This window comes from Lithobates pipiens, unplaced genomic scaffold (genome assembly GCF_037356315.1).
Source record: "Lithobates pipiens isolate NorthernLeopardFrog02 unplaced genomic scaffold, aLitPip1_a1.2 Scaffold_16, whole genome shotgun sequence".
NCBI classification, from domain to species: Eukaryota; Metazoa; Chordata; class Amphibia; order Anura; family Ranidae; genus Lithobates; species Lithobates pipiens.
This window is the reverse complement of record NW_027507748.1, coordinates 413,176,320-413,197,783: the sequence shown is the minus strand read 5'-3', so window position 1 is coordinate 413,197,783 and position 21,464 is coordinate 413,176,320. Positions and strand designations below refer to the sequence as shown.

Genomic DNA, 21,464 nt, shown 5'->3' with positions numbered 1-21,464 from the left:
CCGGCCGGAGAGCTCGTCGAGTCAACATCTCCAGGAGAAGAAGAAGAAGAACAAGAAGAAGAACAAGAACGGAAGGCGGCGGCGGCGGCGACGACAGCGGCGACAGAAGACCGGGCCACCGCCTGTAAAAGAGCTACAAGAAGGCGCGGTGGCCCGGCAGAAGAACCGAAGAGGGGGACAAGACCCCCGAAGTCGGGAGAAGAGGCCGGCGGCGGGGAGGAAGAAAGCCGGACTCCTCCGCTAGTAAAAGAGCTACACACAGATAGCGGAGGAGTCCGGCGAGAAGACCCCCGAAGACGGAAGACCCCCGGAGCTGTGCAATAAAATATTTTTTCCCTGTGTTGTGTTTTTTTTTGTACTTTATTTCACAGGTGAATGGGTAGGGGTACATTGTACCCCATACTCATTCACATAGGGTGGGGGGCCGGTATCCGGGGGCCCCCTTCTTAAAGGGGGCTCCCGGATTCCGATAAGCCCCCCGCCCGCAGACCCCGACAACCAACGGCCAGGGTTGTCGGGAAGAGGCCCTTGTCCTCATCAACATGGGGACAAGGTGCTTTGGGGTGGGGGGGCCGCGCGGCCCCCCTTCCCCAAGGCACCCCCCCATGTTGAGGGCACGCGGCCTGGTACGGCTCAGGAGGGGGGGCGCGCTCGCTCGCCCCCCTTTCCTGGCCGGCCGGGTAGCGTGCTCGGACAAGGGTCTGGTGTGGACTTTGGGGGAACCCCCACGCCGATTTTTTTCGGCGTTGGGGTTCCCCTTTAAGCCCATTCCAGGCGGCGGAGCCCGCGATGTCTCCTTCGCGGGCCCCGCCTACCTGTACACGCGCTCGAAATGGGCGGACTTTCCGAGCGGGAACAGTCCGCTCATTTCGAAAGTACAGCGGACAGGCCCACACACGGGCGGACTGTTCGCTCAAACACAGTTTCAGCGGACAGTTTTTCGGAATTTCCGAAAGACTTTGTCCGTCCAACTGTCCGCTGAAACTGTCCGCTGAAAGCCCACACACGAGCGGACTGTCCGCCCAAACACTGTTCAGCGGACAAGGTTGGGCGAACAGTCCGCCCGTGTGTACGCGGCCTAAATCCTTAAGGTTTTAGTTCCAGCTTCCTCCATACATGTTCTATATGATTAAGACCTGGAGACTGACTAGGCCACTCCATGATCTTAAAGTGCTTCCTCTTGAGCCACTCCTTTGTTGCCTTTGCAGTATGTTTTGGGTCATTGCCATGCTGAAAGACCCATCCATGACCCATCATCACTGTTCTGGCTGAGGGAAGAAGGTTGTCATCCAAGATTTTACAATTCATGGCCCCATGAAAATGATGTTCTTAGGGTCATAGTCCGCATTTTTCTTCCTCTAAACACAGCAAGTCGAGTTAATGCCAAAGAACTCAATGTTGGTCTTATCCTTCTCGGAATCATTTAGATGTTCATTGGCATGACTGTTTATGTGCCTTCTTGAGGAGGGGGACTCATGTTTGGAAGGAGGAAGAAAAATGCTGACTATGACCCTAAGAACACCATTCCTAGAGTCACGCAATGAGATGGAAATATTATGCTTTGGGACTGTTTCTCTGCTAAAGGCACAGACTGTCTTTGATGCATTGAGGGACCAATGGATGGGGCCATGAATTGTAAAAACTTGGATGAGAACCTTCTACCCTCAGCCAGATCACTGATGATGGGTCATGGGTAGGTCTTTCAGCATGACAATGACCCAAAACATACTGCCAAGGCAACAAAGGAGTGGCTCAAGAAGAAGCACATTAAGGTCATAGAGTGGCCTACAGTCTTCAGACCTTAATCCTATAGAAAATTTATGGAGGGAGCTGAAACTTCGAGTTTCTAAGCGACAGCCAAGAAAACTTAAGGATTTAGAGAAGATCTGTAAAGAAGAGTGGACCAAAATCCCTCCTGAGATTTGTGTAAACATGGTAACTAACTACAAGAAACGTCTTACCTCTGTGCTTGCTAACAAGGGTTTGAAACCCACCAAGTACCAAGTCATATTTTGCTTCAGGATCAAATACTTATTTTACTCACTGAACTGCAACAGTGTAGGATATATATATATATATATATATATATATATATATATATATATATATATATATATATATATATATATATATATCCTACACTGGGTGCACTGTATATATACTGTATTTTTTGCTCCATAAGACACACCTGACCATAAGACGCACCTAGGTTTTAGAGGAGGAAAACAAGAACAAAAATATTCTGAACAAAATGGTGTACTAAAATATTAACCAGTGCCCATGGAATACAGCCTGACCTGTGTCAAAGAAATGCAGCCTGACCATTGCCAAAGAAATGCAGCCTGACCATTGCCCCAGAAATGCAGTCTGATCATTGCCATAGAAATGCAGCCTGACCACTGCCATAGAAATGCTGTATTTCAAATGCAGCCTGGCCATTGCCATAGAAATGCAGCCTGGCCATTGCCATAGAAATGCAGCCTGGCCATTGCCATAGAAATGCAGCCTGGCCATTGCCATAGAAATGCAGCCTGGCCATTGCCATAGAAATGCAGCCTGACCATTGCCATAGAAATGCAGCCTGGCCACTGCCATAGAAATGCAGCCTGGCCACTGCCATAGAAATGCAGCCTGGCCACTGCCATAGAAATGCAGCCTGACCACTGCCATAGAAATGCAGCGTGACCACTGCCATAGAAATGCAGCCTGACCACTGCCATAGAAATGCAGCCTGACCACTGCCATAGAAATGCAGCCTGACCACTGCCATAGAAATGCAGCCTGACCACTGACATAGAAATGCAGCCTGACCACTGCCATAGAAATGCAGCCTGACCACTGACATAGAAATGCTGTATTTCAAATGCAGCCTGGCCATTGCCATAGAAATGCAGCCTGGCCATTGCCATAGAAATGCAGCCTGGCCATTGCCATAGAAATGCAGCCTGACCACTGCCATAGAAATGCAGCCTGACCACTGCCATAGAAATGCAGCCTGACCACTGCCATAGAAATGCAGCCTGACCTTTGCCACAGAAATGCAGCCTGACCTTTGCCACAGAAATGCAGCCTGACCTTTGCCATAAAAATGCAGCCTGACGATTGCCATTAATAATTGCCCTGTGCCATTGCTTGGGCTGCTCTGTTTTCTCAGCAGGTGTCAGGCCCAGCCAGGAGATTGCCCGGCGCTTTGTCTTCCAGTTTAACATGGTGACAGCAGTATGGGGTGGTGGCCTTCCCGGAAGTGGGGGGTGGGGGCTGTCGTATAGTCACACCATAAGACGCAGAGACATTTTCCCCCATATATTTTGGGGAAAAAGGTGCGTCTTATGGCCTGAAAAATACAGTATATTAATACACCACCTGAAGTGTATTAAAAACAGTACACCACAGAATGCACTGTAGATATAAGTAACACTAGATGCAGAATATACACACACACACACACACACACACACATATATATATATATATATATATATAAATATATAAAATCAAATATAGTGCCACTAACTGAACAACCTGCCTGCTTAATCTAAATCAAGCTATCTCTCTGTCCACACCAACACTACACACGGCCTCCATGTAAGCAGCCTTATATAGTGTGGGGTGTGGATTTAGTCAACCTGAGCCATGATTGGCCAAAGGCACCATACGCCTTTCGCCAATTATGGCTCTCTTAGCAGAGCGTGTTGTGACTGGCCAAAGCATGCACGTGAGGCGCATGCTTTGGCCAATCATCATACAGCAATGCACTGCGATCTCGCAGTGCATTATGGGGCATTCCGTGGTGCTTGAATTTGCTGCAAGTGCCCCATAATGTTCGCTCGAGTCAAACTTATGTTTGACCCGAACATCAAGCTGAACCCTAATTAGGACCACAGAGCACCTCTATGTTACAGAGACGGAAAGGGGAAGGTGTTCGTTAGTCCTAACACACACCGTGTCCCAGGGTGACAGTGCTGTTCCTCCAATGATACAGTACAGTAGATGAGTGCTATCACCTTAAGACAGGCAATGTGCTGACCAGGTAACGAAAAAAAAGGACAAAAACCTGAAGAAAAATACATTTAATACAGCAACCTCATGTAAGGACTAGTAAGCTGCATGTTATTCTTGGGTTTAAATACATTTTCATTGAAACCCAACTAAGCAGTATTTTTGTGTGCTAAACAACTTAAACAAATCTTTTTGCTCTCTCTTTTATTGTTAATTCTTTGACTAATGTAGGTATTAATTTCCACATTCGCACTTAAACAACTGGAAACATATCTAATGAAACAAAAAGAAAAGAAAATGATTTGGTACACTTGGCAGGAATATATTCAGCATATATCAGCCACTGCAGAAAAAAAATGCCTTTTCAAAACATGATCTCTCAAGAATATGACATTATAGCCACTATAGCCACTAATTGGTAAAGTGAATAACATTGATTATCTTGTTAAAATGGAATCTGAAAGTGGGTGGGATACATTAGGCAGCAAGTGAACATATCCCTGAAGTTGATGTGTTCAAAGCAGAAAAAAAAAATGGGCAAATGTAAGGATCTGAGTGACTTTGTACAGGTACAAATTGTAATGGCTAGACCTACTGGGTGAGATCATCTCCAAAACTGCAGCTCTTGTGGGATATTCTCAGTTTGTAGTGGTCATGAGCTATGAAAAGTGGCTCAAGGAAGGAAAATTGGCAAACTGGCGACAGAGTCATGGGCAGTCAAGGCTAGCTCACGTAATCTGATCCAATAGAATAACTACTAGAAAATGTTAGAGCTGATTCCAATAGGAAAAAAAGAGTCAGAAGACAAAGCGCATCGTAGTTTGTTGCATATGGGACTGTACAGTTGCAGATGAGTCAGGGTGCCAATGATCACCCATATCCACAGTCAAAAGTGCCTACAATAAGTACATGAGCATCAGAACTAAACAACAGGAGCAATGGAAGAACGTGGCCTGGTCTGATAAATTCAAGAAGGGTTTAAGGAACACAATGAGTTTGAGGTGTTGAATGGCCTCCAAATTATACAGATATCAATCCAATCAAGCATTTGTGGGATGTGCTGGAAAAAAAAGTCCCATTCATGGAGGCCCCACCTCACAATTTACTGGACTTAAAAATGGTTCTAAATGCTGAAGGTTTTTTACCTTCATGCTTTGCATGAAGGTAAAAAACCTTCAGTGAGTTCCCCCCTTCAGCCCCCCTAATACATACCTGAGCCCCATCTTGATCCAGCGATGTGCATGAGAGCAGTGGCTTTCCCAGGTCTCTCCCTCCTAATTGGCTGAGATGCCGCAGCAGGAGCCATTGGCTCAGGCTGCTGTCAATTACAGCCAGTGAGGAGGGAGCGAGCCACGCTCTGTGTCTTATGGACACACATATAATGAGGATATTTGTCAGCACGCCACAGATCGGTGGCGTCCAAATGATTTTTTATTGAAGCATGATCACATCACAGAACAGGTAGTGCAACAGGCGTGTTTGACGAAGGGGTCCTGTGTAACTCTGAAACATTGCACTACCTGTTCTGTGATATAATCATGCTTCAATAAAAAAAATTGGATGCTACCCGTCGATCCGTGGTGTGCTGGCAAATATCCTCATTGTGACTTTCTGATCCAATTTTCAGCTGGTGGTTGCTGCAGTACCCAAATCTTATAGAGCTTTATCCAGGAACGTGTGAGATGGGAATATGGAGCATTTTTTATGGACACAGACCGCTGGCATGGGAGTGAGCGCACACACACACACACACACACACACACACACACACAAGTGCACCCATAGCAAGACGGCTTAGTGCTAGATACCACAGCATACTTTCAGAGGTGTTATGGAGTCTATGCCTTCGAAAGATTACGGTGAGTGGTCATAATGTTATGGCTGATGGGCACATTTTTCACAAACAAAAAAACAGAAAAGACCAATGATTTTAGTCATCTTCATTCAAGGACAACTGCTGCAAAACTGGCTTTAGCAATGTAGTGAGAACTGTGACTATGAGCACAGGCCTTCAATGCAAACTCTTATACATATTCTTTTTAAATTATACATTAAGGAAGAACTGATGGATACAAAATTATTATTTTGCTGCAACAATGCAATATTGGATTTTTCCTACCTATAAGCCAGTTGCCTTCTAAGCTTTCATAACCCTACATTTCTGCAAAAATGATTACAGTATGTGCTGGAGTACAGTCAATACACTGGAAAGTACAATGTAAGCTTTATGGATTTCTTTTTGCTGGTTAAATACATACTTGAGAGACACTTAATTAAAATATCATTATATTTGAGAAATATTTCAACTGCATTGTTCACACTGCTGACTGAACCGAATCAAAAAGTTGCCTGTCTCAGCTGTGTTTTTGTTTTACAAAAACCTCTTCAACATATTGGTGCACTGTGCAGAATGTACTCCTAATTTTTCATTTTCAAAAATGTAACTCATTTTTGTGCACACTATATAGTCTGCAATGAGATTTTGATTCATTACCAACTTACTACATTACAATCAATTTCCTATGTATACTGTGCAAAAAAGTGCAAAGGCATCAAGTACATTACATTTGGTAGGCATAGTATATTACCATATTGCAGTGACAGAAAATTAATTTTAGTTCTTTCAAATCAAGACATTTAAAGAATATCTAAACTCAAAAAGAAAAATGTTTATACTGTAGCTTACCATTCCTTACAATGACTGCATTCGTTTTCACTTTGCAGGTTAAGAACATTTTCCAGCCCTTGTCACTTCCTGTGAGCTGAACTGAAAGCACAAGCAGTGTGAACCTACTTCTGTAAACTACTAGTCTGCTCTCCTCTCCCTGAAAAGATTCTTGTGTTGGAATGTCAAGGTTCTTGCATTGATTCATGCGCCATGGAGCATCTCCAAGCAATGAATACGAAGGGTGGACAAACACTAGGCAAAAAAAGGCAATAGGCCCAAAAAAACAGGGGGCAGAAATCAGATTGTCACTTAAAGATCCTTTTGGTCAAAAGCTGCACCAGCAGAAGACTGGACATCCACCGGTAAAATGTTATAAAAGTATGAACAGAAGATCAGGTGGGACCTTACACAGTTAGGGTACAGATGCTTTGTGAAAATGCACAGGAAACTGCTACACCTCGAGTGTTTTTTTTTTTTGCAAGCATACTCAAATTTCTTTGTGCAATGGTGGATTTTCAAGCAGAATGTTTCTTCTAAGGACCGGAACAAAGAGGGATAAATCATTGGCTGGGACCTTCTGACAAGCATCCACTGTGACTGGACACATCGGGAGTCAGCAGCAGTGTGTGTGTGTGTGAGAGAGAGTGTGTGTGTGGGGGTGTGTGTGTGGGGGTGTGTGTGTAGGGGTGGGTGGGTGGCTGGGTGGGGGTCGTACACCCTGTGCTTGGAAGCACAGAGTGACGTGACATACAGGTATGTCGCTGTGCCTGTAGAAGCTGCCCATCCACGGTTCAATGACGGAGGGTGTTATTGAAGTGATCAAGGATGTCAAAAGCCAGTAGTTATCAAAAGAGACAAATCTCTAATATCGCTTCATGCATACTGAGGTAAGCTAAAACCAGTGACATCGCTATGAGGTGCGGACAGCACCCGGATGACACCACACCATACATAGTTGCCAACTTTCCTGATCTTGTTGGGACACTCCTGGCAGAGTGACAAGAGAGAAGTAGGCAGGTGGGCGGTCTTCAGGAGGTCAGAGCAGTCGGTGGATGTATCATGCAGGTGTGCTGGGAGTGGTCGGGGGCCCATTGTCATGTAGGTTCCAATGAGGAATGGCAGAGTGCGCTGTGCAGGGGGTCAGGCGAGGGGTGTGCCAGCGTAGGGGCTCACTTCTGGTAAACCTGGTTGATAATGTTTGGATTGTACCACATCAGCATAGGCTCACCAAGTAATTCTTTTACACTTGCAACCAGACAAACAAGTATATTAAAACAGACTTTCCTTTACATCAAACTTTGGCTCCTAAAGGACTCAATGAATTGCTTAGTTTCAGCTGCTTTCTATAAACCATTGGGACTTCTTGGTTATTGCCTGTGGGTGCTATATGTGAATGAGTCCTCACTTTCTTTATTCTGGTTGTGGAGTATTGATTCTTGTTATGTTATTCTTGTTATGTACATTAGTATGTATTCCTTACTTTGTGCACTGTCAGTTTTTCTGTCCTTTTCTTTTCTAGACGGCTTTTCACTTTCTCACACTTATTTATGGCAGAAGTGTGCCATTTTTTTTGTTTACTTTGTCATCTTTCATCATGCTGCCCTAGCATATTACTTGCTGCAAATTAATGGTGGCCAGTTCCACCAGGTGTTACCATGTGTAATAGCAGCCGAATTTGTAAATACTACAGGTATGCTTTTTTCTAACCTTTCTATATCTTCCATTTTTATGCTTTAGTTACTTTTGCATAGCTCTGTGGCAGCTAGAATGCAGCTATTTTTTTTTGTTTTGTTTTTTAGGGGGGGGGGGGGGGGGGGGGGGTTGGTAGACCATTGTGATTTCTTTGATTTATTAGCTTTTTTTTACATTTAGGTTTTAATGTCTTGAGAAAGACAGACTGGGCTCCATCAAAAACAATAAAAATGATGTTGCTTTGACTTAAGACCGCTTTCACACTGGGGCCGTGTTCGCGGTAAAGCACTTTACCACTGTTTAAGTGGCGCTTTTGCACCGCTTTTAACCCCATAAAAGGGGTTAAAAACTCCCGTGTTGTGGTGCTTCCAAATCACTATTCAGGCGTTTCGAAAAGCACTGCCCATTCATTGCAATGGGCAGGGGCGCCTTGGGAGATATTTGTTCCTAAGGGGAGAATTACACAGCAGTTGAGAATGCCACAAATCACAAAAACAGAGGTATGCGTCCATGTGCATGAGCCCTAACAAGCAATTCTGTAGCCGACTCCACCTTGATGTATTTAATCCTCAAATTGGCATCTAAAGTGTGACACATTTTACATCTGAAGACTGTGTATGTCTTTTCTGCCATAAATGCTGAGAGTGTACAGTCCTCGCACCGTTCTGTTTTATGACACAGTAACTATTAGTTACTTCATTCCAGGCTAGCCAATCAAGACAGCTGAAGACTTGGAAGATACAAAGAAGCCTTGGTGTAGATGGAAGCACCAGCAACTATGGGGCACAGCTGTCACAGAGAAGGGGATAATCATATTTGCACATTATAGCAAGAGCTCCTGACAGCCCACTCATCTTTACTTTTTAAGTCTAATTCCACATTAATAAATGTTCCCCTTGAGAACCAACCTGGTTGAACATCTGGTATCTCTCAAATCCAAGGGTCACTGATAGCTCAGTTATGATTAGGAACCAACAAGCATTGTTCCTGATCAAGTGATCACTATGTCAGCTATGATATAACAAATATATCCAGGGTGGAGACTTTATTGACAGAATAATGAACACTGACACTTCATTCTGCAATGGGACCTGTTGTGCCATCTATTTAATTGTCTAAATATATGAGAAAAAGCAATGTAACAAAAGATTTATTTAGAAAAATATTAAGGTATGAAATAATAAGATTTATTGTCACGTTAACCATAGCTTGCAGACACTGCCAAATTTTCTCTCGGCATCTAGTCATCATTGACCCCTGGCCATGAAGGGCATTTGAACAAGTCTAGATTTGGTCTGAATAAATAAAAGATCATAACAGAAAAATCTTTGAGCAATTTAGTGCCTGGTCATGGAATCATGCCCTGTGTCTTGTGGATAGATGTTAGGAAGACATTTAGGCATATCTAGGGAGCCAGCAGCTCTGATTATTCCTCCAAAATCGAACGCACTGGTAGTGACTTTTTAAAGTAATACCTTGGAAATGGTAAGGTTACCAGGCCTTTTTAGGATTACTGTTATAAGAACAAATGTAAAGGTGTTAGGCTGTTATGCAGGCTTAATATTGAAATAACTATGTTAACTTTTTACTATAGCCCTTCTTTAATTGCATGTGGAAGGGTTTAAAGACATCTTAAACCTTTTTTATGTAATGTTGCCGAAACAACCAGTGCATTATTTTTCTGTATTGATCCCTCATCACAGACCTGTTTTCGGTATGTACTTTTGTCGCTGGTCTTTCTGAAAGTATATATGCCTTCAAGATTAAGAAAAGGAAAAGGCATAATCTACAATACATTAGAATAGAGAAAAAGGGCAACAATTGCACAGTTTATAATCATATGGAGATTTGTACACTTTTTACTGAAAATAATAAGCAGGAAAACAAAAGGGCATTTAATACAAAACTGAAAAAGTAGTATGGTAAAAAGCATGAACAAAACATATCAAAGCATGTTGAGTGCTTTTAAAGTGTTGCTGTAGTAACTATAGACAGTCATTTTTTATTTAGGACATGCTATCCACATCCTACTTCCTCCTTTATAGGCAAGTATATGCACGGTCAGTAATACATGCCGATTCACTAAAATAACTGAACATTTATGTATTAATAATGGGACTGATTACTTTAAAGTAGAATTAAAGGCAAACTTGTTTTGTCATCTGTCTCATTAGCGTGATTTTTTGTCACTTCCCCTCTCATAGCCAAAACAGGCAGTGATAAGAAAACCCTCCAAAGTGAGGTAACCCCTTGTTACAAACAGGGTCCCCAAAATGACTGTCCCTATTGAAAGATTTGGGACTGTATTTTCCTTTAGCTCCAAGTGATAGCAGTAAACAGGATAAATAGAAAGGGTGAATCTCCCTAATCTCCCACTTTATCCAAAACTAAAAGAAATATTTGCCTTTAGTAATACTTTACTCAAAATTTATATTAGTTTACCAAAATAAAAACGTATACCTGAGCATGCCGGTAGGTGATCATATTCTTGGGAAAGTCTATTTATTTTGACATCATTTGGTGCTCTTCGAGTTGGTGGCAAAGGAGCTTCTAAACAGTGATCTAAAATATGAAGGATATATGATAAAAAGTTTTTACAGCAAATGGGGCCCCTCCCATTTATTTCAACCCACCAATAGCTCAGTTTGCTCTTGTGAATGAAAATTCTGTATTTAATAAGCCCTTACTAGACACCTTCAGTAATTTGCAATGCAACACACACATATCATTCTGGGAACAAACATAGCACAATTGTCATTCACTGTTTGTACAGTGTGCAGCCAGTTTCTTGAAGGACATAATTAAACTCTTCACCTGGTCAATGGCCCTGTAAGTCAAATAAGTTCTGACACTTAAAGTGGTATTAAACCCAAAAGCAAACATTATATTGCAGCTTATCAATTCCTAGATGTGTAGGCTGCATTAGTTAACTTTTTTAGGTTTTATTATATTTTTATCTGGTGATCTTGCCAGTAAGTCTTTTTACAAAATAACAAGCTCTCTTGCACATTTATCAGTTACAGGAATGAGACAAACCATCCAACACTGGCAGAAGTGCTTACAATGATTAGTTTTATTTAAGTAAAACCTTTATCTCAAAAAAGAGCGTTAGCGGTCTGCTAGTACATCGTGCACTCCCTTCCCCCCAGATTAATAGTGCTATCCAAAGGTGCGCCTGTTCACCTTCATCCAGAGGGTGAGGGGGAACCAATATGGGTGGTGTGCTACTAGCCAGATTATCAGGTGAAAACAGAGGGGGGAAAAAAAGCCTAAGAAAAGCTAATGCAACCATCACATCTAGTAATTGGTAAACTAAAATATATTACATTTCTGATTTTGGGTTTAATACCCATTTAAAAAACAGTATAGGCTTCATAGTTTAAAAAGTACATACACAGAGATACAAAAAAAATGCACAAATGAGGGCATGCTGTGCCTATGAAATGTGTGTATCATAATTTTTACTATGGATCACATCTATAGAACACTTTGTTAGTGCAGACTTGGTAAAATCGTTAAGCCAATCACACAAGCAAGAAAATGTTTCTGGGGGCCGTTCAGTACAGATTCTGTGTACAGAACACCTCCAGGCAGTCATATTGCATTTTTAGAAAATTACATCAGCTGCAGATTGAAAAGCAAAGATAGTTTTAAAAAACATTCAACTACAATATGACTTGTGTTGTAATTGTATACGCTATATTATTTCTTCTTTGCGTGCTGTTTTTTTTTTACCCGCGAAAGTGGTTACCCTTAAGGCCTCCTGCACACTGGACATTTTTTGATGTTTTTACAGCAGCTGTTTTTGGCTGTAGATGTTTTTTCTAGTCATTGAACTCTCCATCATGTTATCCTATGTGTCCATGCACACATAGGCTGTTATCAGCAGTTGGGCAGTGGAGTTTTTGAGCAGTAAAAGAAAAACCCAAAACCAGTGGGTTCTGAGAGACGTTTTTCAGCTGTAAAAAAGGCTCTAGCGCTGATAAACGTTGATAAACGCTAAAAACCAATGCTCCCCAGCATTTTTTAAAGTTTTTGATCCATTGAAAAAAAAAATGCTAATAAACGCTATTGCAAAAACATTGAAAAACTCACTGCAAAGCTACTGCCATTTTTATAATGTTATTTTAACATTCAGTGTGGACTTAAAGTTATTATAAATACACACACATACATTATATATATACACACACACACACACACACACACACACACACACACACACACATATATACACACACGTGGGAAGACTGGCCAAAGGCCAGCCTGTATTTGTGGGTGGAGTCTGCCCCTGGATTTCTGTCATGGCGTTGCTGCCCCTGGATTTCTGTCATGGCGTTTCTGCCCCTGGATTTCTGTCATAGCGGTTCTGCCCCTGGAGTTCTGTCATAGTGGTTCTGCCCCTGGAGTTCTGTCATAGCGGTTCTGCCCCTGGAGTTCTGTCATAGCGTTCTGCCAGCATGTCTGTCATAGTGCTTGGCCCAGGATTTCTGTCAGTGTTCTGCCCAACTTTTTCTGGCTCAGTGTTTCAGTCTCAGTGTTTCTGGCTCAGTGTTCAGTCAGCATTTTGGTCATAGCATTTCTGCCCCAGGATTTCTGTCATTGCATTTCAGTCTCAGCGTGGTTTGTCATTGCATTTCTGGCCAGGATTTCTGCCGTTACATTGCAGTCTCAGCTTTCTGTCATAGTGTTTCTGCCCCGGGATTTCTGTACATTGCGTTTCTGCCTCAGCTTTTTGGTCTTAGTATTGCTGTCATTTGCGTTTCTGCCCTGGATTTCTGTCACTTCATTTCTGCATCAGCATTAACTTTTAGCATTTCTGTCATGGCGTTTCTGTCGTGACATTTTTTCTGTCAGTATCTCTGTCATAGCGTTTCTGCCCAGCATTTCTGTCATAGTGTTTCACCCTCGGGGTTTAGCCTCAGAGTGGCGTTGGTCACTTATGACATACTCTGGTAGGTTTGTCTTTGTTGATTGTCATGTACCATCGTATCTGTGTTCATGTTTGTACCTGGGTTAGTTAGCTAGGGCTCGCACATCGGGGTCTGTCACGTCTACAGATCCATACGGGCTGAGGTTTCGTTTGTTAACCGATTGTTGTCCACAATCTTCTCGCCCATATACCATACGTCATACGATGCATGTTTCATTCACCACATCCAAACGACTACCCACCAAGGCCTGTGGGTACACTAGCACTGAGTTTCAGTTAATTACCTGTCTCTGCACTGCAGGTTACTCGGGCTCCCTTGCCACTTACACAAGGGTGGGGGGGGGGGGGGGTCTGTCGTCAGGTTCATGTACGCGCAGTGGTCTTGACATTTCTGCTCATGTTTCATTCTTAGGTAGGCAGAGGGGCGTTGTTGTTCTCATGTCTGATTGTCTGTCATTTATCTAGTTTGTGTGTTTTAGGTTGGGCCGTCTTGGCATCCATACCAATATAGACCATGCTTGCATTCACTTCCTTCAGCCCGGCCGTTGTTGGGAGGCTAGCTGATTGGTGCTGATATCGTTTCGCCACTGGGCTCACCCTTGGGTCAGAAGCAGGCGTCAATTTTTCTTCAGTTGATGTCCTGTTGTGTTAAGGCCCTGGTTACCGCCCAAGGATGTATAGTCAGGGTGTGCCATAGCCACGGTCCTTAGGTGGTAGGTTTGGGCGAGGTCGCTGAAGCACGACCTGTTCGTATCCGGTGGGGCCAGTGTCCTGTGTCTGGCATGGTGTCTCCAGGTCGACGATGCTCTTTGCCATGGCACCTACTCCATCACATCCATCAGGCAGCCAGGTTTCCTCTCCTGTCACTGGTCTTTTTGCACTCTCCCTCTCACTTTCTTTTACCAGGTATGGGTAGGCCAGGGGTTGGGGGGCTTTTCACTGTGCTACTTCACTGGTGTCAATCGAGGTTTTCAGTCTTCTCGGCCATCTTCTTGCAGGGGTTCCTCAGGTCAGCCCTCGCTCCCTTTCCCCCACGTATCCTCTCATTCACAAGAAGCTCATTCTCATGTATGGGTTACGTTGGGCATCAGGCTCATCCTATCCTTCACGGGATGTTCAGTTGGGTTCTGCGTAGCTTTGCAGGCTCTAAAGGGGGTTCCTTCTCATCATCAGGTCAGGATTCAGTGGGTTCTCCTGTCACAGCGGATACTTACCGGTTACTTACTGTTGCCATACGGGCACACGTCATTCTATGGGTTGGATCTTTACCTTTCCTTTCCCACCTAAACTTGTGTCTTTTTGCCCTCTTTTCAGGCATACTGACCAGCCAGGCCATGGCACACCTCAGGCCTTGTTTCTTAAGTATATCGCATTTCCCACTTGAAGACTCCGATTACAAGTGGGAAGGCTGGCTGATTACAAGTGGGAGGAGTCTGAGGGACTATTTTACCCTCCTCCTCTGCCAGGGCTGTCATTTCTGGGTGCCCACCCATCCGTTTCCCCCAGTTTTGTCATACATACTCATAGCATTTTTCTTATTCTTACATTCAGGGTATGCCCTCTTTTCAGGCATACTGACCAGCCAGGCCATGGCACACCTCAGGCCTTGTTTCTTAAGTATATCGCATTTCCCACTTGAAGACTCCGATTACAAATAATATACCCAGTATCTCACAAAAGTAAGTACATCCCACACATTTTTGTAAATATTTTATTATATCTTTTCATGTGGCAACACTGAAGAAATGACACCTTGCTCCAATGTAAAGTAGTGAGTGTACAGCTTGTATAACAGTGTAAATTTGTTGTCCCCTCAAAATAACCCAACACACAGCCATTATCCACTTAAGGACCAGAACATTTGCCCCCTTAATGACCAGGCCAATTTTTGCTATACGGCACTGCGTCGATTTAACTAATTGTGCGGTCGTGCGATGCTGTACCCAAACAAAATTGATGTCCTTTTTGATCACCTCTGTGGTTTTTATTTTGTGCACGATAAACAAAAAAAGAGCAACCATTTTGAAAAAAAAACAATATTTTTAGACTTTTTGCTATAATAAAGATCTCCATTTTTTTTTTCTTCTCAGTTTAGACCGATATATATTCTTCTACATATTTTTGGTTTAAAAAAATAAAAATAAAAAATAAATAAAAAATTTGCAATAAACGTATATTGATTGGGTTGCACAAAAGTTATAGCATCTACAAAACGGGATATATTTATGGCATTTTTATAATTTTTTTTATTAGTAATGGTGGGGATCTGCGATTGGGACTTTGACATTGTGGCATTGTGGCGGACAGATCGGACACTTTTGACACTATTTTTGGGACCATTGACATTATATCAGAGCTAAAAATAGCCACTCACTACTGTATAAATGTCACTGTAAATGTGTATGGGATGGGACTAACTGGGGGAGGAGACCGATTGTTGTTCCTAAGCAGAAGGAACAACAGAGAAGTCTCCTCACCCTTGACAGAACAGAAGTCTGTCTCATTACAATGACAGACCTCCATTCTATCTCTCTCAGGAGCAATCACAGGTGCCTGGTACATGCATCGGCTCTGTTGTCGCACGTCCCCTAGTACTCTTAAAGCGGCCGACATACAGCTACGATGGCTCACCCAAAGAAGCCAATCTGCCACAGTATAACTGTGGTGGCTAGTCCTCAAGTGGTAATGTCTAAACTACTGGCAACAAAAGTTAGTACACCCCTAAAAATACTTTCACATTGGGGCAGGGGGGCTTTAGCGGCGCTTTACTGCTGTAATAGATGCACTTTTCAGGCTCTAGCGGGGCGCTTTTAACCCCTGTTAAAGGCCGCAAAAAGGGTTAATTGCACCTGTAAAACGCCGCTGCTGAAGTGCTTTGCAGCTGTGCCCATTGATTCCAATGGCAGGGGCGGTAGAGAAACGGTGTATTCACCACTCCTGCACCGCCTGAAAGATGCTGCTTGCAGGACTTTTTCTAACATTCTGCAAATGCACCGCTCCAGTGTGAAAGCACTCGTGTGTGCACTCACTCCAGTGTGAAAGGGGTCTAAGTGAAAATGTTCAAATTGGGCCCAAAGTGTTAATATTTTGTGTAGCCACCATTATTTTCCAGCGCTGCCTTAACCCTCATGGAGCATGGAGTTCACCAGAGCTCCACTGGAGTCCTCTTCCACTCCTCCATGATGACATCACAGAGCTGGTGAATGTTAGAGACTTTGCGCTCCTCCACCTTCTATTTGAAGATATCCCGCAGATGCTCAATAGGGTTTAGGTCTGGAGAAATGCTTGCCTGTTCTGAGTGGAACCTATCCTGTTAAACCGCTGTATGGTCTTGGCCATCGTGCTGCAGCTCAGTTTCAGAGCCCTGGCAATCTTTTTATAGCCTAGGCCATCTTTATATAGAGCAACAATTCTTTTTTTAAGATGCTCAGAGAGTTCTTTGCCATGAGATGCCATATTGAACTTCCAGTGACCAGTATGAGAGAGTGATCACACCAAATTTAACACACCTGCTCTCCATTCACACCTGAGACCTTGTAACACTAACGAGTCACATGACACTGGGGAGGGAAATTGGTTAAATTGGGCCCAATTTGGAAATTTTCATCTAGGGGTTTACTCACTTTTGTTGACAGCTGTTTAGACCTTAATGGCTGTGTTGAGTTTTTTTAAGGGGACAGCAAATGTACACTGTTATACAAGCTGTACACTTACCACTTTATATTGTAGGAAAGTGTCATTTCTTCAGTGTTGTCACATATAAAGATATAATAAAATATTTACAAAAATGTGAGGGGTGTACTCACGTTTGTGAGATACTGTATGTATATATATATATTTTTTAAAACAAAACATATACTTCACTGCACTGTGCATATATTTTGCACAAAGTGGGCCCGGACTTCCTCTTCTCGGGTCACCCGCCAGCACTCTAGGCTGCTCCTCTCTTCTCCGAGTGCCCTTCTAGCAAGGCTATTTCTGAGCCCCCTGCTCAGTTCTGATGATTCTAGTTCTGCGTGTCTATTAACACACAGGGCCCACCCCCTCTCGCCTCACAGGATTTGATTGACAGCAGCAGGAGCCAATGGCTCCTTCTACTACTTCCAAGGAGAGAGAGAGAGAGAGAGAGAGAGAGAGATCCCGGGCACAGTGTTGGATCAAGATTGGGCTCAGATAAGTATTTAGGGGGGGGGGGGTGGGCAATTGAAGGTTTTTAACCTTAATGCAAGGCATGCATTAAGGTAAAAAACCTTAAGTCTTTACAATCACTTAAATAAAAAAAAAAACAATATTAAAGATTAAACATACTACAAGGACCATGCATCAGCTAATAAATATCCAGCATATTTTATAATGTGGAGCATTAAAAAGAATCATAACCTCCTAGTGAAATAATCTGATGCCTATTACCTGCCAGGAAATTGCTTTCTTATTAGAATACATTCATGCCAAGAGCATACAAGCATTCTTATTCTGTCAAACATCAGAAATATTGTAATGCTAGTGGCATCCTCTTAACTCTTTCCAATGACTGCAAAGCAGAAACACACAACAGTATCTTCAAAGGCAGTATTCTGGGTTTCAGCATGCTATAGAAATGGACATTTTTTTCAGCTGATTCAACAATGATTTGCACATCGTGATAATATTAATATCAATAGGCAATGAATCACAAATAATGAAAATTGACTGAAAACTATAGCATTTGCAAGAGAAATATGCTGCACTTGACTAATCACATTAACGTAAACAGAAAAAAAGGAGGGTGAACCAGTGTGCCAGAAAAAAAAAAGCTTTTTTGCTAAGCTATCTCAAGATATTTTTCTCTCAAAATGTTCAATTCACAAAAATAAATATTGCATAAGTGTATAATTGTTATTTTTCCAGATGAAATGTACACCAAAATATTAAAAGCCTCAAAACGTTTTACTGAAAGCTAAACTGTAAGCATTTATAAAAAAAAAAAAAAAGACACAATACAGCTCTGTAATCATTAATAAAATAATATAGTTTTTAATAAATGCAAGCAGTGGATATATCTGCAATTAACCTGATATCCTGCAGTCCTGGTAGAGCAGTGATGGAGTGTGAAAGAAAGCATCACAGGAAGCATGAGCTAAGAAAATCAGGTGTATAAGATGACTGGTAGGGAGATGAACGCATCACCATGCTGCTTCTCCTTTCTCTGTCCAGATTCATTTGACCTAGGCTCAGAAAAAGCAAGTTATTGCTGCCCATCAGACTGAAGACATCCATGGTGAAAAGGTAGTACTGAGGGTACAGCTTTGTATTGAAGGGGAATATACCAGCATCGCCTGGAGTTCTGTTTTAAAGTTGAACTTCAGGCAGAAATAAAAGACAGATTAATGCAGTTCTGTATTCAATAATTCATCACTAAATGTATTGTTCTTTAAATCCAAATAGTGCCTGAATTTGATATAGTATCTGCCTCCTCATGTCCACTCTACAGCAGAGCTTTGGCTGGGGAGACAGAAACAGCACAATACGCCAATAAGGTGTGCTGTATTGAACAGGTGTTAAAAAAAAAAAAAACATGCTCATGCGAACAGGACATAATGCAAAGCTTTTGTTATACTCCTTTTCTACGTTACTTAGGTAGCCCTGCCTAGTAAAAATATTTGTTTTGCTTCTCTGTATCTTTTCATGCAATAATGCCAAGCCCCTGCATGGGCGATACTCCTTACATTTTGAGATATACTCAACAACTTTGTATCTACCCATACTTATGTCTAACTTTCTGTTGCAATAAAGTCTATTTTGGTACCAAAAAAAGAACATACTCAGAAGAGGAGGGAGCAGAGCAACAGAAAGATAAACTCTGTCTGTATACCGTACTCTTTTTTTTAATGTCCAGTGATAAACTAGAGGCATAAATAAGACCCAATGGCATTACCCAACTACAGTAGAAAAAAATTAATATCTCCTGCTCAACCACAAAGGGCTGTACTGTGCGGCAAGGCAGTACAGCTACATCTCAGAACTGGGTGGACAAAAATGCAAATTTTTCAACAGGTAAAACCGCTCCCAAATATGTATTTTATCTACAGTAAGTACTTAAATATTGGACAGGCTCCTCAATTGCTGCCAAAGTTTAGCCAACCCAGAGAGAGCTCTCAACACTGAAATCAAAATATACATCATCCCTTCCATTGACACCAGTGAATCAGTTCCAAGTATAACAGTAGATATGAGGGCTGCTGCATCCTGTGGTATCCAAGTGTTGAGAGTTGGAGCAAGAGTGGGAGACTGGCGATCCTGCAGGATCGGCAAGAGAAGTTTAGAAAGGGGAATCTTCTCTTACAGACAAGTCGGTACCTGATGTGGCTTGGGAAGTGGCAGAGTTGGAGCTGGACGACAGGACAGCACCTAGTGACACACCAGGAACATTCTGGGGTGCATTTCTGCAGCAAACGGGTGAGGAGTGATAACTATATAGAAGGATTTTTGATCCAAGTGTGATTGTGCCCTAGTAGCAGTCGAGGGGAAGCCTTAAAGTGATGAGAGCCCATGGTATGACCGGTAGCTGAACGGGCCACCTAATTCATATCTGCCTCCAGGCTGGGGGGTGGGTGCTGCTTGACCTTGTTGTCATGCCTCCAAAGATGGCCTGTAAGGTGTAGGAAGTGATACGGGGTGGAATTCCTTTATCTCCCATTCTCCCGCAGACCTTTTTTGGGGTCATTGAAGCCAAACACCAGGAACTCTATGAAGGGGTGTGGAGAATAGGGCGCTCTGCATAACAAGGAGACTTTAACAAAACAGTACATGCCTTGAAATGTGATTAATGAACCACTGCAGCACGTCAAAAGAGGGAAGCACACTCTATAGGAAAAACAAAGAGAAAAAGGGACTTCTAAGTGCAAGTATAAAACACTTTAACTAGTTCTGGACCACTGCAGCAGGTTGGCTCCCCTGGGCGGGGCGTCAGATATACGTCGGGCTTGTGGTCGCCTAGGGGGTGCATGCACCCGGCGCATCAGCGGCTATCGGATTCATTTCAGAATCGATCATTCTCCAGGCCCAGGCCAATGATTTCTGGCCTGGACCTGGCGATTGGTTCTGGTATGGGAGACTGTCCCTGCCTGCAAGTGTAAACACAGGCACCTTGTCACCTCCCTCTCTGAATTTTTTTTTCCTTCCAGAGAGAGGAGAGAGGAGAGAGGGCATCTAAACGTGAGTTGCACCAACACTACACTGACACAGTACACATAGGCACACGTCACCACCCCCCTCCCCCTCCTTAACCCCTTCACTCCCTGTCACAGTGTCACCAAGTGAACATTTTATATTTTATTTTGATCACTGTACTGGTATCATTTGTGACACTAATCAGCATTAGGGTACTTAATAGCCCCCCTCCAATAAAGGTTTAACCCCTTAATCACCCCAAAGTAAATCCTTTTGCCCCCTGTTCCCATATATAGTATACAGATCTATTTTCTGATCGCTGTATTTAGTGCCACGGGTGATGCTAGTTAGCTAGTTGCCATAAAAACCTAACAGTGACAATGTCAGGGTGCCCGCCATATATTGCTGAAGGTTTAACCCCTGATCGCCCATTTTTCTGTGAGTTTCATTAGTTGTGCCACTAAATTTAGAGGCCACAAGGTCCAATCAAAGGTACACTAGTAAAGAGGCCTACACGTTTCTGAGCACAACAGATGAGAGAGAAGAGGAAGTCACCCATCTGTCAGATTCAGGCTCAAAAAATGAACCGGAAGACAGCAGCACCCTGACAGATAGCTCTGACAACAAAGCAGTGGTCCCTGCCAAGGTCAGGCGTACCTGACCCCATTCTTCTGCTGTTGTTGAGGTGCAAGAACCGAAGGGCTCTTGAATGGAGCAGAGAGCCAGTACTAGTGCCGCTCATCCTTCCAGTGAGCTGGCAAGCACCAGTGGCCTAGTACATCCTGGTCGTACATCCAGCACTGCAGTAACACTTGGTGACGTGGCGAATCCTACAAGTGCAGTTCAAGCTGGTGTGGTGGCTAGCACAAGTAGTGTCCCTCAGCCACCAAGAAGACAAACACAGGCCCCATCGAGCCCTTGGTGTACTTTCTGCTGCATTTGCCAATCCGTATTGGGAGCCCACCACTTCTGCAGCGCCCGTACTTCCCCCATTCACTGGCCAACTCGGAATTCAGGTGGAAA

The 21,464-nt window shown here is 43.1% G+C and overlaps 1 protein-coding gene across 2 annotated transcripts in view; it reads right to left on the bottom strand.

The window, feature by feature from the left end:
- Window positions 1-21,464, bottom strand: part of CBLB (Cbl proto-oncogene B) — a 282,840-nt gene that overhangs the window by 4,956 nt on the left and 256,420 nt on the right. For both annotated transcript variants that reach the window (XM_077482458.1, XM_077482457.1), the window contains one exon: window positions 10,820-10,921. In XM_077482458.1, the coding sequence (XP_077338584.1) occupies window positions 10,820-10,921 (102 nt within the window). The remainder of the gene's footprint in view (window positions 1-10,819; window positions 10,922-21,464) is intronic.